Below are 17,315 nucleotides of genomic sequence, written 5' to 3'. Positions count from 1 at the left end.
CTGAAATGAGGTCAGGGAAGCCGCTCATACACATATGTTATGCCATGCATCGCCATACATTTTACCGTAGCTTCACACATAAAGTATACGATTTAAATATAAAATGTGTTAGGTTGGAGGAAGCCAGCCCCCATTCATACATACTGAGTCATTTAAAAACACAAGAAGCAAAACACACACCTACATCACACGCACGGAAATCATTTATTACATAATAGGCTTTACACGGTTGACACGCAGCCAATGAGCGAGCAGCCGTTGTTAGAGAAAAGATAATCAGTGCGAGCATTTCAGTGGCACAGACGCATACAGACAGATCACACAACAAAAGCTCACATAATGTATTCAAATTATGACAACACAAAAGTCAGAAAATACTACTTAATTGGATTTTTTTTACGAGAGCACACGCATGTGTATGAGCATTAATAGACTTTGAGCCAACAACAGATGCAGAAAAAAAACATCTTCATGATACTCTTTTTTTTTAAATTAATCCTTAGAAATAGTTTCCTCACAATAAACAAATATGATTATCCTCTCCAAACACCACCAGGAGGCAGTAGACCCGACCAGCATGATCCAAAAATGATTTTTAAGTCTCATGTTGATCCATCTGGCAATGAAAGGCAGACTGAGAAACATCTACCCATTTCTAACACGTTTATAAACACTTCATACAGCAAGATGATTAATAAAAGGGTAAGTTCACAGGGTTGGTTTGGTTCAATTCCTTTTTTTAAATACTTTTATTAGCTTTTAAATTAGATTTAAATAATGGTCAGGGTAAACACAGGAAAGCGCCTCAGGACATTTTCTTTTTCTTGACACACTTTCCAAAGAAACACTACACAAACACACAAAAATGACCTTATTCAACATTTAGTTTGAAAGAACTGAATGCATAGTGTTAAAGGCAGTTGCAGCTGTTTTACCTGTGTAAAACCTTTCATGCGAAGAAGCTGTAGAGATAGGAGAATCCAACGATTCCAATGATGGCACAACACAATGTAATCATCATCTTTTTCTGTTGATTTAATACAAATAAAAAAGATGGTCAGACAGCATCTAACACCATACAATTTTTCACACTAATGGACATTGATTTGAGGAAATGATTGATCAGAAGGAGAACAAAGGGTCACAGAGATCAGGGTGTGCAAGTGTGTGTGTGTGTGTGTGTGTGTGTGTGTGTAAGGAGAGAGAAAAGGCAAAACAAAACTTACCTCCTCTTTGAAACTTGCACACCAGGCTTTAAAAACTGTACGTTGCAACATTGGTTCGCTGACAACAGCTACAACCATCCCATAAACACACTTCGGTCACTCACAAAAGGGACAGGCACGAGGTCACAAGTAGACAGTCAACAAAGTAATTAAAAAACATAAAATCTTTAATTTTCAATCAAATCTGTGGCGTCTTCATTTATACAGTGTACAACTGCTTCAGTTTTGTGGTGTGTAAAGAAAAAAAAAGCTTGAATGGAAGCAATAGGATTAAACAGTCGATGGAGGTATATGTGCAGTCAAAAGACGAAGCTGGAAAGGTCTCACTTTCAAGAGCTGCCCTTCTCAACCAGAAGTAAAAGAAACCGTTCAGGCTCTGGTTGAACAGAAACAAAGACTTCCCTCAGTGATGGCTGAACTCACAATACACTAGACATTTTAAAGAGGATGTCTTTGTGCTACAGAACTCCTACAATGTGGTAAATACCTGTTAAGACCCATCTCTAAATGATGGGACATAATGTCTCTGATACAGTCTTTGTATGTACAGCTGGCATCACCTTTAATTACTTTAACTGCCAAATTAAAGACTCTGGGTGACAACAAGCCCCCTGGGGTTCAAGAGCCTCTCAGATTGACGCATTCCCTCAAAGAAGAAAAAAAGACCTACTAAAATGACGGTGACCGATTTATTAGGCACACTAAAACTAATTTTGTCCAATATAACAGCCCTGTAATAAATCCTTTCTTTGGTTTGGTTTATTTTCATAGATTTATAGAACACAAGGGGCTGCTGTATTAATGCATTAGTTTCCGTTAGGTAAAAATTTACAGTAGAAATATTATGAGATTTAAAGATATGCCAGGAAATGTATATTGCACTAAAAAAGACCCGGAGGATCTTACTGTAAGTTAGAGTGTCCTTTTACACTCCATCTGTCTGTGTGACTTACTTGGCAACGTCATCAAAAAGTATGATAAATATATCACTATTACCTACTAATTAAACTATTCTGGCGCTGATCTTGAAATAGCTTGTGTTACTACCAATCTCTCTTTTGGCATGAACACATTATATTTTTACAGCATTTTAACAATAGAGTCAATCAGGTCTTTCAGTGTAGAAGGTCAATCTGCCTAACATTGTTTCAAGTTAGCAAAGATACAAAACAAATATTCAGGCATTTCGAGCCCTAAAGCAATAAAGACATGCTAATGCACCGAGCTTGCTTGTCTATTTGGTCTTCATGCTAATCTAAGAAAATGTATTGCCATGAGGACTTCATTCATATTTAAAATAAGAACCAAGAGCTCTCCAAACTGAAGAATCATAAGTGAGCACACCAGTCCTCTTCAAGTTAAAAGAACTGAGAGCTATTCATGGCTGCATATTAACCACACACAAAATAACAATTATATTATTCACATAATCGTCTGAGCTTAGTTTAAAAGACATAGTTTGAAATGTAAAAATGCTAAAACTCCCATAAACAAACAACCTAGAGTACATTGACTATACAGTAGCTAGCTTTTCAATCACAGAATGTGTCAAGGCTCATAAAAGGCAATATATATATATATATATGATGAGGGAGGTTATGTGCTTCTGCAAGACTGCACAAGGGTCCCACTCACTGGACATTAAAATCTATTTCAATCAACACTTTCTTTGGCATTGAAAGTTAGACAATGCAATGTTAAGGGACACTGGAGTGGCGTTATGATCAGTTATTGTTTCTCAATTCTCTCTTCCCCTCCACACATTGTCAGCTCCAGTCTCATTTCCTCCTTTGCAGCAGAGCATTCTCAAACTGTTCAAGCCACCTGCAGGACTCAAACGAACCCTAACAGACCAGGAAGGACGAGTCTGATTGAATAAAAAGGTTTTATAAAACCTCAGTCTCGGCAGTCTTCTTTCTCATTCAGAGATAAAATGTAACACTTGTTCTTCAACAAAAAAGTTGTACATCAGCAAGTCAAACATTTTATCCATATGAAGCCATCAGTATCAGTTTTTTCTTTGGCGGCGCAGATGATGGAGGATAGGATGGAGTGGATGATTAATAACTGATGATAAAAACAGCAGTCCTGTGATGGTGTCTGGGGGAGGATGACAATGAGGAAGATGAGAACATCCACAGCACAGACAACAATCATTAGGATCATCTTCTACAGAGAGGGAGATAGAGAGAGAGACAATGAGGCAATGATATTGTAACTCACTTCTAGCTCTGCTTTGTTTGTTCAGCAGTAACTAGAGGCGAGCGCTGCAGAATAACACACACCCAAGAACTTCAAATACACACAAACACACCTCAAGTTAACCCTGTGGATAGAAATAAATAAAACACACTCTCACACACACCCACACACAAAGTGCACCAGTGGAAAAGAGCGTGCGAACCCTTTTCCAAAGCACATTTCATACCCACACCCATTGTGGCACTACAGAGCATATTTGCTCCAGAGTTACTCACCCTTAGCGCTCCTCTTATTCAAATAGCTCATCAGCTTTGCTTCAATCCCACAGACAACCCGATTATGAGAGCTAGTAAGGCTAGCAAGACCACCACAACCACCACTAGTATCACCATTTTCTGTTGGGAACAACCATGTACATACAGTTCCATCAGGACAATTCTCAGTGGGAAACAACAAGAAGTACATTATTCATTTGTGCAACAACTATAAAATCGTGGAAGTTGTATAATATTTGTGCTAGTTTTGTATGAGTGAATATGCTAAATATGCTAAAGTCTGATAAACCAGTTTTGTCTAGGTGTAACAATGTTGACTTTATGTTAACTTATCAGTAAAAAAGTTATTTTCACAGACATGCGTAAACAGCTTGAGGCTAACAAGCAATATCCTCAAACACAGGCCAAACCAAAGAATAATGTTGCCCCCAAGAGCCATCCGTAAAGAAAGACAACGTTATGGAGAAAACTGAAAAGATAGAACCGTGAGATAGAAAGAAGAGCGTAGAGGCTGTTGGGGTGTGTGTGGGGTGTGTGTGGGGTGTGTGTGTGTGTGTGTGTGTGTGTGTGTGTGTGTGTGTGTGTGTGTGTGTGTGTGTGTGTGTAAGCAGGTGGGAAAGGGTGGGTTATTCTGGATTTTAATGCTGGAGGCTCAGGACCAGGGCAGGTAGGAGGGTACTGGGTCATCACAGGTAAGGATCACGGTAAGGATCGGGGTCTTGATGGTGGGGATTGTCTTCATTCCGGCAGGTTTCCCAAAAGCATTTTTGTGTTCAAATTTTATAAACTAGCTGGGCTTCGAATAGGACAGCCAGCTTGAATGATGAGTTTGAAGGCATTTCAGATGCTATAAAACTGGACAGCAGAAGAAAGTTTTACAACTCTTAAACACAATTTATCATAAAAATAATAATGTTATCTTTCAATGGGGTGACCACAAGGTAAACTGTAGAAATAAAGCATTTATGTTACAAAGTAATTCACCAGGAACATGCGTTTAATTAGCCGACATTGATCTTCACGAATTGAAGTTATTTTTTATGCTGTATAGTTCTCTGTTGGAATCACTGTTGACACTGATGATCTGCGATAGCGCAGTCTAAGTTATAAACGTGAACTGCTGCTCTGTAGTTAAGGAGGGGCATCTTTGACGTCCCTGGTGCATGTTCACATTGGCTCAAGGTCAACGGAATAACATGGATTGAATTACATAATCATATTTGAATGTAAGGTCAGAGTTACAACTCAAATCCGACTCAATAATTGTCCAGTGTTACTAAATCTAGTCCATTTCATTTTTCCTATCTCTCTTCTCTTTGTACTGCCATGAATTTGAAGAGCATTGATCGTAGGGTAATTACTGTTCTATTGTAGACAATTAAAAATATATATTTTTTTATCTGCTTTTGGGAAACCAGACCACTCCGCCTGACTGTGGTCACTCACACGGCGAGCCTCTTGCTGAAACTTTGCAGCTTTCTTAGTGTCCGCTACAGCCCGCTCCACAAAGCCCACTGACTGGTCCATGTTGCTCTCAATCCTCTCAATCATTCCGCCCTGACATGGGGCACGGTGACAGAGGTGACGGGCAGCAACGAAAAAAGATAAATAAAAACAACGATAGAGAGAGAGTGGTAGAGAGAAAGAAAGAACAAAAAGCAAAGCAGATATAATGCAACAGCAGTGTGAGATTAGCGATGTGTCTGCAGGGCGAGGGAGTGCGATCTGTATGCACACAGTGTTGTTTAAATGTGTCAAACTGTGACAAGATAATAGGCAGAAAAACAACAGGAAGAGGTCACCAGCAGATGGGAGGCTACATTACTTTACCTTGCGCGCTTTGGTCTGATGCCTTACAGCTTTTTTGGTCTGTTCCTTAGCCACTGTGATATGGTCCACTGACTTAGAAACATTCTGCTCTATGTTGTCAACTATGTCACCCTGAAAAACACAGAACAATCAATAAAATACAGAGCAACATGCCACAAGCAGAAGAGCAGTTAGGAACATTGGTTTGGATACAAAGTAGTACACGTGGTTTCAGGAAACAAACTGACCAATATTTTGACATTTTTACTTGTTTATTGTCTACTGTTGATAAAGTGACAGCTTCATTAAGGAATCCATGAGGAGCTGTGTTTTAAATGTCAAAGAGGAGCATTATGTTCATGATGCAATTGACCTCTTCAAACTAAAAGCTTGAACTAACAATGGCTAAGAAAACAAAGAGTATTGGGAAATCACACAACATGGACAGCAGCAGCGTGGCCCTTACCTCAAACAAGCTTTTCCCTCAGAAAGCATGGTTCAAGCAGTAAGAAATATGTGGTTAGACTTATGTACGCATAAACAGTGACTGACCAATCGGTAATATGCGTTTTTATGAATTGTAGTGCGACGTCTGCACTCATGTCTATGAAAATGCTTTACTGGGACATCTTACTAAATGCATTCGGGTTGGTTCCATCAATGTTGAGGGATGAGATGGTGGTGGCAGTGAGAATAAGAGGTGTAGTGAGGTGTAAGAAAGGCATGGAGCTGGAAAAGAGGAAACAAATGCAGGTTGAAAGTTGTGAAGAGAGTTAAGCAAGAGAAAAAGAGTTGAATGCGGTCAGGATCAAACACAAAGGCATGGAGAAAAAGTAAAGAATGAATGAATAAATGGATGAAAATGAGAAGTTCCTGAGGTAATTGGCGGGTGTACAAAATGGTGGGCGGATGGATGTGGAGGAGCGTACCTGGCTCTCCACAAGCATGGCGATGTCTACAAACATATCGTGCAGCTCCTTGATGCTACTTTCCAGACGGACAATGTCTTTGTGTCTGGCTTCAATCTCACTCAGAGCTTGTTTCGAGATCCCAGCATCCACAATCTGTGGAGAGGAGAGGTTTATTACCACACAAAAGTCTAAATGACAGTTGGTCTCCGGGTCACATCTAAAAATCTAAAAAAAGGACAGGCGGCATCTCGCAGTGTGGCTGCAATCCCTCTGCTCACTCCTCCCTTTCCAAGACGCCGGTAACGTGAACAGACAAGTGCAAAACCGTGGAAACAAACAGATCCTCTAAAACCCTTCACACTTTAGTATTCCATCTTCATTTCTTCTGATCATTGTGGCTGCGGTTTAGTTGGGTTAAAAGGCATGTGCATCCCGGTGCCAGACATTCTTCCCAAACTACACCGGACACAAGCATTCTATGGGCCAAGTATGCATGGAGAGGCTTCCTCACCACTTGAAATGCTTTGTGCACGTGTGGTAGTCTGATCCCTTGAGACACACTGGTGGTACTCATTTTCTCCGCAGTTTTTTTAAGCAGCTCACAAAAAGCTTAGTCATTGCTGTTAGGGGTTCGCAGCACTTAAGAAAGCGCAAGAGAGCAAACTGACTTTGAGTCCAACGGGACAGATCACAAGCACAGCTAATCTTTAACCAGATGATACGAGGCACTTGTCGTTTTACAGAGCGGTTTCTCAGTTCAACCACATTGTGAACAGTGTCGAGGCCCAGTGGATGTTAAGGAACTCCTATAAATAGCGGAGATGAATGCATGCACACACACGCACACACGTACACTTACCCCTGCAGTAAAAACAGCAGCATTGCCACTCTCCAACATCTCTTCCAGTTCATCATCTGTTGTTGCTTTTCCAGCTGCAGATAAAAGAAAAAAAGATTATGACAAAGAAGATTATAAGAACATCACATGGTTTTATGGCCGTAACTCACTGATCTCTAGTTGTCTCTGAATACGTCCTTTACTCCTCTCCCTGAAGTCCACTTGAGCTTCATTATACTTTGTCATTACCTCCACAAACTTCCTGGACAGGACTGCATGCTGGGAGACAACAAGGGGAACAAGGTTTTACCACAGAAGTGATCTTGATGGAGGTACTGTGACCATTTCTGTCAAATCAGGCATAAACCTCAGAGCCGAGACACATCTCTGACAAATGTACAAAGACAAAATGTAATTATTTTATATATATATATATATATATATATATATATATAAATATATATATATATAAATATATATATATTTATATATATATATATATATATAAATATATATATAAATATATATATAAATATATATATATAAATATATAAATATATATATATATAAATATATATATATATATATATAAATAATTATAAGAACAATATTAATAAATTATACTTAGAATAATAATAATGACGAATACAATGTTTAAAATGTGCTGTTGTAGCTTTGAAAGCTCTGTTTTCAGATTTCTTTGTTAATAATGAATACATGTAGGCCAATTGCTGTTCTTCTCTTCCGCTTTTCTTTCATGCCCATAAGCCTGTCAAGGTTGAATTTGCGAAGAAATAGAGGAAACTTCAGCTGGACATCATTTACCTGTGATTTACGTATCCGCATGTCAGCCGACACCCTCTCCTGCTCCTCTGACTCCAGATTCCTCTCGATGGCTGGGAAGCAATCCAAACTACTGATTTATGACTAAGCTTTAAAATCAACTTCACATCACATCCTTGTTTAATTCTTCCACAACAGTTCACATTAAAGTAATTCAACATCCATTTTATAGACTGACAAGCTGTATGCGCCCGTGCGTGGGTGCGTGCGTGTGTCAGGCAGACTCACTCTTGAGTTTGTTTCTTGCATTGTTAGCCATCTTCTTTATGTCGTTGGTGATTGCCTCCAAGTCGTCCTGTGTTTCTAGATAGAAAGAAAGAGACGTGTCCATAAACAGCTAAGAGTGTGACGATGGGTGAGAGACTTATCACAAGTACTAATAAACTGATAATGCTCCCACATGAAGTTGACATTTAAATTATGCTTGGAAGGGATCTTCAGTTTGTCAAAATGCGGTCTCTTGATTTTCGAAATGTTCAGACCAGTGAAGCAAAAATAATCATAATATTTTGTAAAGGTTGTTTTCACCGGGTAGAACAATAGGTAGCTTAGTTCCTCTTCACAAAATGCCATTCATTTTGGGACACAAACAATTGGCTCTTTTTAAATAGGGTTAGGCTGAGGTAAGAATATATCCTGGCCGTAAGCGAGACGGCTGGGGTGAATACATGTGCAGAGGAGAGAGAAAAAAGGAACAAGTACAGGAAGAAAGCTAGTTTCTTACTCTGATCTGATGTGGGAGCAGACAGGATGACAGAGAAAAGCTTTTTGACTTCAGCCACATTCTCATCAATTTTATCAATACTGTTCCTGATGTCCTCAATCTGAAACAAACACAGGCACACGCATGTTTTTATGAATACGAGAGAAATCAGTGAAATCAGCCTCCACACACGAATGAACTGAGAGTAACACTGACCTGACAGAAGAATTCGTCCATGAAGGCCATGTTGTCCACAGCAATCTCCACCTCTTCGTCATCTTGATCGCACGTCTAACAAAATAAAAGTAAAGTAAGAAAAGTCGGTTTAAATCCAGAGTTAGGTCTTTTTTAATCTTGGTTTAATGCCTTTCTAGGTTGCATGTATGCACTTGTTGTTAACCGGAGCTCTACAAACAAACGCGCTTCATGCTGATGCCAATACAAACAATGAGTTTCAGTAGAAATACAAAAACAATAATTTTTCCAATACCTTGGTTTAAGGGATGTAAACATGCTTTTAACATATATTTAACAAAATAATCCCAATTTCTCAAAAGCATCAGGGCTATTTTCTGGAGTTGTCGTGTCAGTTAACTTAAGGCACAGCAGAGACTCGAGGTCCTCGACATGAAACAGTCCAGCACATAACTACTTGAAAAACCCAGAGTCTGCCTTTTTTACATGGGCAAGTTATATAATACTTATGTTAACTCTTTCTACTATTATCCCCATTAAAAATGTTTTAAAATGTTACGAACAAGGTTTTTTCTGCAATGAACTTAATGTCTGCTAAATATAAACGTAAGGAAATATAGTTCAACATGTTGGGGAATTGCTCATCTTAGTTTAGCACAAAGACTTTGGTTTTTGTACAAATTAAACAAATGTGTTAAGGCATTAATTATTAGGCCGGTGGACTTTGTTACCTATGCACAAAGCCCAGCAAGCTGTTACCTCATGTCCAGTCTTCATGGTAAACTAATCTAACCGGATGCTGGATATGGCTTCATATTTACAGCACAGGCATAAGAGTGAAAGTGGCCTTCTCTAATTTTGTATCAACACTGTAAGAATTTTGTCCAAATAAGATACAGGAAGAAATTAGCAAAACTATGATTAAAACAGGAAATATAAGTATCAATTCACAAGAATAAGTCAAACAGTATGTAAATAAAACTAATAATCTGACCAAGCATTCATTGCCAGCTCTTAATACTTGACAGTTATCCATACTCATAAGTATTGTGATTTGATGCCGAGCCCCAAATCTTACATAACCTGTTAAAAAAAAAATCAACATTGTTTTAATCATCTCTCAATTAAGTCAGACTTTTTATAGACTAATCCCCAAGATACTGACAATTATTTTTGACTATTTTCATTTCCCATAATACGGAGTCATTGTCCAGAAGTATTTCTTCTCATGGTAGAAAGTTGCTGAACCGCATTTAGACCATGAACAAACTGTCACTAATGAAATTGCTTCCTGGTTGGCAGCTCAGCTCAACACATCTGTCAGAAATATTGCTCTGATCCTAATCAGCCTTCACCCAAACACTTCTATCAGAAAGTTCCCCTCGATATAAATACGTCACACGGTACAGTCGGTAAACACAGTCAGTCGCTGCTGGTGAATATTTACACGGCGGAGGATTAGGGCCGGGCTCCAGGAACTGTAACAAACCACAGCAAAGGCTCAGTGTAAACAGACATCATAGGGCCATGCTGTGACGTTAGACGACTGAAACAATGAGTGGAAAGAGACAGTGAGCTCACTTTATTTCCCTCCCTTTTAATTACTTCTGCAATTTATAAAATAATGTGCTTCCTCTGAGCAACTACGGAGCGTTGCTGGCCGACGAAACAGATATTCTGATTCGTAATGGGCGGCACAGTCTCAAGTGTGCACACTTGACTTTCCTGGAAAAAGTCAGACTGGATCAAAGTCAAAGCATGGAAAATGCCTTGTCGACTTCACTGCTCTGTCATATCACCTCAATCTCTAAACAAGCAATCTGAATACATATTACACTTCAGCCACACTTCCCTAGAACAACTATGTAATTATTCTTTAACTTACTAAAGAACACCTTTTACCATTTATTCTCATTGGGTTGGTCAAATAAAACAAGTAATTTTATCACATCACCTTAGGGCTGTAGAACTTATACATAATAGGCATTTTATTTATTTTTCTATTTTCAGACATTTTATAAACAACATTATTAATCAAGAAAATAATACAGCAGACTAATCATTGATAAAAATAAGAGGCCGTTGCAGTACTAGTGAACTTAGACTTAAAGCAATAGCAAGTCGTTCTTTCTGTTTTTAACCTTCTCCCCCTTCATCGAAAATTTGAATTGCAAATGTAGCCATTTGGTTCAGGCTGCTGTAACTAACAACAGTTGTGAAGTAACATTGAGTTAGTTCCCTGGACACAGACACACTGCTTGTTTTCATAGCTTTGTGAGTTATTCAGCGAACATACAGCTGCAGCTCTCTGACCTCAACATCATGCTCCCTCACACAGCATTTCTGCAACAGCGAGATAAGAACAAGCACAACTTCCTTCCAGTGTGTCTCATTCAGCAGAAAAAAGGGCAGAAGGAACGTCCGTGTGCAACAAACACTTAAAAAAACTAAACAGCCAAAGGCCACACACACACACACACACACACACACACACACACACACACACACACACACACACACACACACACACACACACACACACACACACACACACACACACACACACACACACACACACACACACACACAACAGTTTGATGCAGCCAGAAACAGTCAGACTGAGTGACTTTATCCACGTCATGAAGAAAACCTTTTACAACGTTCCTCATTAAACTCACTTGATCATTATATGACACCTGAATCCTGGAAACACCTGTAAGAAGACCGACTGAGAGTTGCTTCATCGCTTTGGATCAAAATGTGACTCATCATCAAATGTGACTCATGTGACTCAAACATACACTAACCTTTTTTTGTTTTTGACCACTAAACGAGGGTTAAAGTCATTAAATGCACAGTGCAACCCTTAAAGTTTAGTTGTGGTTTTGAAAAAATAGTGCGAGATGATCTAATGTTTAAGACATGTGTATTGTGGATATACGTTCACTTTACCCAGTAAAGTGTTGAATGTTAATGGGGAATAAAATGTGTGTGTGTATATATATATATATATATATATATATATATATATATATATATATATATATATATATATATATATATATATATATATATATATATATATATATATATATATATATATATATATATATATATATTGTTAAACTAGTAGATCCAAGGCCAGGTCTGTGCTACTGTGTAAAAAATGATGACTGTGTGAGTGAACCAAGAAGTAACAAATTAGATGTTCTCTCTTTTATCCAAAAATGCTTTAATCTCATGCCTCGTGCAGTCATGAAGACAGTGTAATCCCCAAAAACAAATTATAAAAACAGAACAGAGACTGCACTTCGGTGCGTGAGTGATTGATACGTTAGCTTGGATGCAGGCTTTTCCCTTTTATTCAAATTACTTAATTACACTTGTTCTGCATACAAAGCGCCATATGTCATGTTGCATAACGCATGACTAGACAGAGGTTTTAAACAGAGGAAGACAAAGTAATCCTCTGCCTTTTGAACATAAAATTGACGAGCTTTCTGAGCACACAGTTTCATTTGAGCCAACATCATAAGACTTTGTTGTACTGGTCGAGCTATCAAAGTCAGATGTGCAACAATGTAAAAAGGATCAAACCCATGGAAATGACAAACTGAGCTCATCCTGTCAGCCTCAACACACCACTACGGCACAAAACTACAAACACACAATCCAGCAAGTCATACTCCAATCATCAACATGTTGACGGCCCAACACCCTCCCTCACTATCTCTCCTGTGACTTCATCATCTTACAGAGACTGGGAGGTGATTTACGGTCAGACTTTGTCTCTCAGGATCATAAATGACGAGAGTGTCCAAAGCCTAAACTGAGCTGAAACGGTGGTCATATAAAATAAGAAGAATGTGAACACTTGTAGAGCTGCAATTCTTTGTGAATGAATCAATTAATCGATCAATCGAAGAAGAATCTTAATAATTATTGAATAACTTTAGTCATGTTTTTAAACAAAAAAAGACCAAACATCCAAGAGTTTGAGTAAGTGCTTTTTTAAAAGGGAATTGCTTAGTTGTTTAGTTTTAATTATTCAAGCTAATTCCGAATTTTTAAAAGAAGTTGGTCGGTTTATTGTGCTGGTTAGTATTTCCACCAGGAGTCATGCAATTGCCTGCATGTGCACGCGTGTGAGAGAATAAGTGTGCAGCTCTGTGTCTGTCCATGGTTAATGTAGCATTCTGCTGAAGCAAATGGCATAATACTTTTTTTACATTTACATTTCATTTCGCTGACGCTTTTATGCAAAGTAACGTACAATAAGTGCATTCAACAATGAGAATACAAACAACCAGAATCAAGAAGATACAATTTCTTCAAGAAAGCCTGACGCGCTATATAAGTAAGTGCCATTTAAGTGCTACTAAAGTACTACTTTGTTATTATTATTTTTGTATTCACGATATACTGTAGTCGGGAGAGATATGTTTTTAGTTTGCAGCAGAAGATGTACAGGCTTTTATGCTGTCCAAATATCATTTGGGAGCTCATTCCACCAGTTATGTCCAAAGACCATCTTATGGTCACAATAACATATACTTTCTCAAAACACCCTTTTTTAAACCTGTTTTATTCTGCCATATACAGCCTGCCAACTGACAATACAGCTTAGTGCAACACTGAAGAAGTGCACCTTATAATTGTCCATTGTTTTTGGGACATTTTATAGACCAACCCATGAAGAGTAAATTCATGAATAATAAAGTTAGTTGAAGGCCATTTCACTACATTTTCCCAGGGGATGATGGAAAAGTAGCCACTAACCAAAAACAGCAGGACAGGGACCTGGGGTCAGATTTACAGCAACATGGTGACAGAAGGCAAAACCCTCCATCAGGACGTGTGTTAATGCAGCGCTGAACTCTGGCAAGGGATTTAAAAACTCCATGTGCCACAAAAGAAGCCATGTTAGCGTTACCCAATTCATTGTGCTGATCAGTGAGCAGGCCGGGAAACAAGGCAACTACTCTGCACACAGAACTGAGGGTAAGGTTTTTACTGAAAAAACATTAGAAAATACCATGAAGGAAAAGAGTATGAAATACAGAAACTGGCTGTCAAGTTAATGTCAGTGTACAATTAAACTACATAGCTAAACATGGCTCCATCAACTTTTTTTGTTATTGCAAAAAAATGTTGTATTCAAAATCACATGCGACTATAGCCCCGTGAAACCACAACTCAGCGTTTCTTGTTGCTCCTCTTTTCCAAGTCCATCAGGTGACTGACACACACACACACACACACACACACACACACACACACACACACACACACACACACACACACACACACACACACACACACACACACACACACACACACACCTGCCAACAAGTTACACATTAGATTCATGGAGGGAAATAAAAGGTACTGGGCAAGAAATGTCGATAAAGAAGAATGACAATGAAAGATGGAGGTAAAGATTGGGTGAAAAAGACTAGATTGAGGCCACCAGGACTAGAGAACCTAGTTTTATCGTTGTTTTACAGGTGTTGGCATATACAGTCTTATACTGACTGGCCCACTTCACTTAAGATCTGTAGTCCCTTTGGCTAAAAATAAGCCAGCTGTGTGAGATTAAAAAGGGGATGGGGTCAAATACAGCAAATATTTGGCAAGCAGTTTTAGGTAGCTGTGGCAACATAACCCGACTTGGGTTACAATTGGATCAAGACCTCCTATCAAGTGTATTCTCTGTCACTAACTCCATTTTGATTAGGAAAATATAAATACTAGGGATGTTCACTGCTGTGTAAGATTCATTTGTGATGGCTGAAAACAAAAAGGTAAAGAGTATTCTGGTTCAATGCATCCCAACTACAGATCATTTTTACAGGGACGTTTCAAGCAGTAATTACAAGTCGGGCTGCAAGTGATGATTTCAGTATTGATTAATGTATATATTGTTGACTGCGATCATTGATTAACCACTGACAACTGACTGAAAATAAAGTCCATTAAAAATGTCCACATCCAAGGTGACATCCAAAGACGTTCAATTAACATTCATACAAAACAGACACCTAAAACACATTTGTAACCAGCGTATTTTGACAATGTTGCATGATAAATCACTTCAACGATCATAGTCGATGAACAAAATTAATAATTGACTTTATACGGCATCTTCCATGACATTTAAAACACAATGACTAATCTGTTGTTGGACCATTGCTGAGGCAAGTATCATGGAGCTACAGACCTATATCTACATTTAGGATTCAAGAGCAATAATTTAAGAATGCCCCACACACATAAATGGCATCCGCTGATTCATTCCAACTAATAGCCTTCCAATTATCCTTTTAATTATACTTCATACAATACATGTTTGATAAGGAATTGTCACATCGCAAAACATGGCTGCTGCATGTCAAAAAAAAAAGGAAAATAATGTCAGTATGACTGAATCCTTTTGACCTTTCATCCCCGTTTCAACCTGCAGTGTTACCATCTCCATCAGGAGTTATGTCATCGGTACAACACTAGTTCAAATCATTAGTATGTTATGTGTACGCTATTTTAAGTTAAATTTACTATTTAAATACCAAAAAAGGAAAAGGATTTCACTAATCTTCACGTCATTTATTCCTATAAGAAATGTTTTGCAGATGGCCATTGAAGTGTACAAAGAGACAATACTGGAAGAAAAGGAGGAGAATAAAAGACACTAGAAGGAAAATTGACATTTCCTGGACTTTCCTTACCGCTTTAAGTTGCTCCAATCGGTCCTTCATGTTTCACTCGGTTATTTTAACACCAAGATGCCAAAGAAATGACCACAATATTGTGTAGAAAATGCTCAAAAACTTGTCCCAATCTGAGAATTCCTCAACCAGCTGGCAAGCTAGTTGTCCGACAGAAACCCACCGCCAGCAAGAAGAACAATTAAACTCCCCAAAAGTCTTGATAGAGGTGTATGAGTAAACGACTTTTTCAGAAAAGCGGAGTCTTTCCGTCGTTTTTCCATACAATATGGCTGCTGGGTTTAAAACCAGTGTTTTTTCCTTTGCTAAATCCTCGCCCAGGGGATTAAAACAACAGTTGTGTAGAGCCCTATAATCTGCCTCTCCGCTGACCAACAGTAATCATTCTAAAACGCACTTTTCTGGCTCACGCATGCGCAGACAAATCCATATCCTCTGAGATGAAGCCACGCCCTGAGCCACCTGCACAAGTGATGCATTCAGGTGTTGTAGGAATGATGAACACTTGAACGTCTCCATTGCTTAAAATTAGATTGAACTTTGACCTGCCGAGGAAAAACGGATAAAAAGCCAATATAATTGGACCTGATGTCAAATAATCTACTGTCCCTGATTGGATCTTTAAAAAAATGTTGGGGTGCAAATTAGTTCAATGCTCTCTCTTGATACCTTTGTAATAACAGTTTTCTTTCTTTTTTTAAGGACGATAATAGTAAAACAAAAAAGTGCAAACTTTTAACAAATTAATCAATATTGAAAGTCTTAATAGTTGTTGTTTTTTGTTTTACCCAGTTAATTAAGGTGATACACTGTTGAACAACCAAATAATGAGAGCAGGTTGAAAACAATCACTTGTGGAGCTTTTGATCCTATGTTACTATCTTTCTCAATAAAAAGACCATGGTGGTCAGCTAATGAAAGAAGTTCAATTTAAGTTCATTTAGAAGAAGGCATATTTTGATTCTGTCTGTAGCAGTTTCATATTCCACCTCAAGACCCCAATTTGTATTAATAAAAAGCTAAGGCATTTATGATAAGATAGACATTAGAATGTCCATCTTTATAATGTTGTTTAAATGCAGAGCCCAAGATTATCATACTAGCAATTTGTATGGCAATAGTTGAGTTTATAACAAAGTGCAGTCAAAGTAACTAATATATTTTTGTCTGTAATATAAACAACTACATTGTTTTAAACTCAGACAACCTGTCTTTATAAAGTTAGACATACTCATGACGGTAATAGGTCCGCTAGGAGAGAAATGTAAATGCATGTTAGTAGAAAATTTAGGAGGCAAACTAAGTTGATGTAAAATCAAAAATATGGTTTGATCTGGGCCTGAAGGTGAAGGCCCCTGGGTATCTCTTTAAATATATGGAGGGACCATCTTGCTCTACAACCAGTGATTGAGTGGAGACAGTGGATGTGAGAACTGGCTGTTGGTGTTTCTACCAGTTAACATAAGTAATGGGTTATTTAGTTACTGCAATCTCGAAGATGTATGAATGAATATGTAGCATATAAACCCTGTTGTCACAACCGGGTGGAGGACATACGTCACAATGAACGTAAGTGAATTACGTAATC

The 17,315-nt window shown here is 38.3% G+C and overlaps 1 protein-coding gene across 5 annotated transcripts; it reads right to left on the bottom strand.

The window, feature by feature from the left end:
- Window positions 1-243: 243 nt before the first annotated feature.
- On the bottom strand, window positions 244-16,104 carry stx3b (syntaxin 3b). Of its 5 annotated transcripts, none has more exons than XM_068588186.1 (11): window positions 15,728-16,104; window positions 9,024-9,098; window positions 8,829-8,928; window positions 8,333-8,407; window positions 8,087-8,157; window positions 7,432-7,540; window positions 7,283-7,356; window positions 6,442-6,576; window positions 5,534-5,644; window positions 3,704-3,823; window positions 3,221-3,326 (listed from the first exon to the last, which is right to left on the bottom strand). In XM_068588186.1, exons 1-10 carry the CDS (start codon window positions 15,755-15,757, stop codon window positions 3,734-3,736), a joined length of 870 nt encoding a protein of 289 aa, XP_068444287.1. In that variant the 5' UTR covers window positions 15,758-16,104; the 3' UTR covers window positions 3,221-3,326; window positions 3,704-3,733. The 5 variants fall into 5 exon arrangements, 3 of the variants coding, with proteins under 3 accessions (XP_068444297.1, XP_068444287.1, XP_068444278.1); XM_068588177.1 differs by having other exon boundaries at window positions 3,273-3,395; XR_011078107.1 differs by lacking the exons at window positions 3,704-3,823; window positions 5,534-5,644 and adding an exon at window positions 244-847 and having other exon boundaries at window positions 936-3,326.
- Between the last annotated feature and the right edge of the window lie 1,211 nt (window positions 16,105-17,315).

Source organism: Clinocottus analis, unplaced genomic scaffold (genome assembly GCF_023055335.1).
Source record: "Clinocottus analis isolate CAN_PGR_092001 unplaced genomic scaffold, fCliAna1.0.p SCAF_10, whole genome shotgun sequence".
Classification (NCBI taxonomy): Eukaryota; Metazoa; Chordata; class Actinopteri; order Perciformes; family Cottidae; genus Clinocottus; species Clinocottus analis.
Note: the sequence above shows the minus strand (reverse complement) of the source record. Positions and strands in the feature narration are given on the sequence as shown.

Bases quoted from the DNA above. Each gene is read 5' to 3' on its own strand.
- stx3b (XM_068588186.1), bottom strand. From the start codon at position 15,757: ATGAAGGACCGATTGGAGCAACTTAAAGCG. The intron at 9,099-15,727 runs GTAAGGAAAGTC...TTATTTTGTTAG, and splicing joins GATTGGAGCAACTTAAAGCG to ACGTGCGATCAAGATGACGA. The intron at 5,645-6,441 runs GTACGCTCCTCC...TGTGTTTTTCAG, and splicing joins CCATGCTTGTGGAGAGCCAG to GGTGACATAGTTGACAACAT.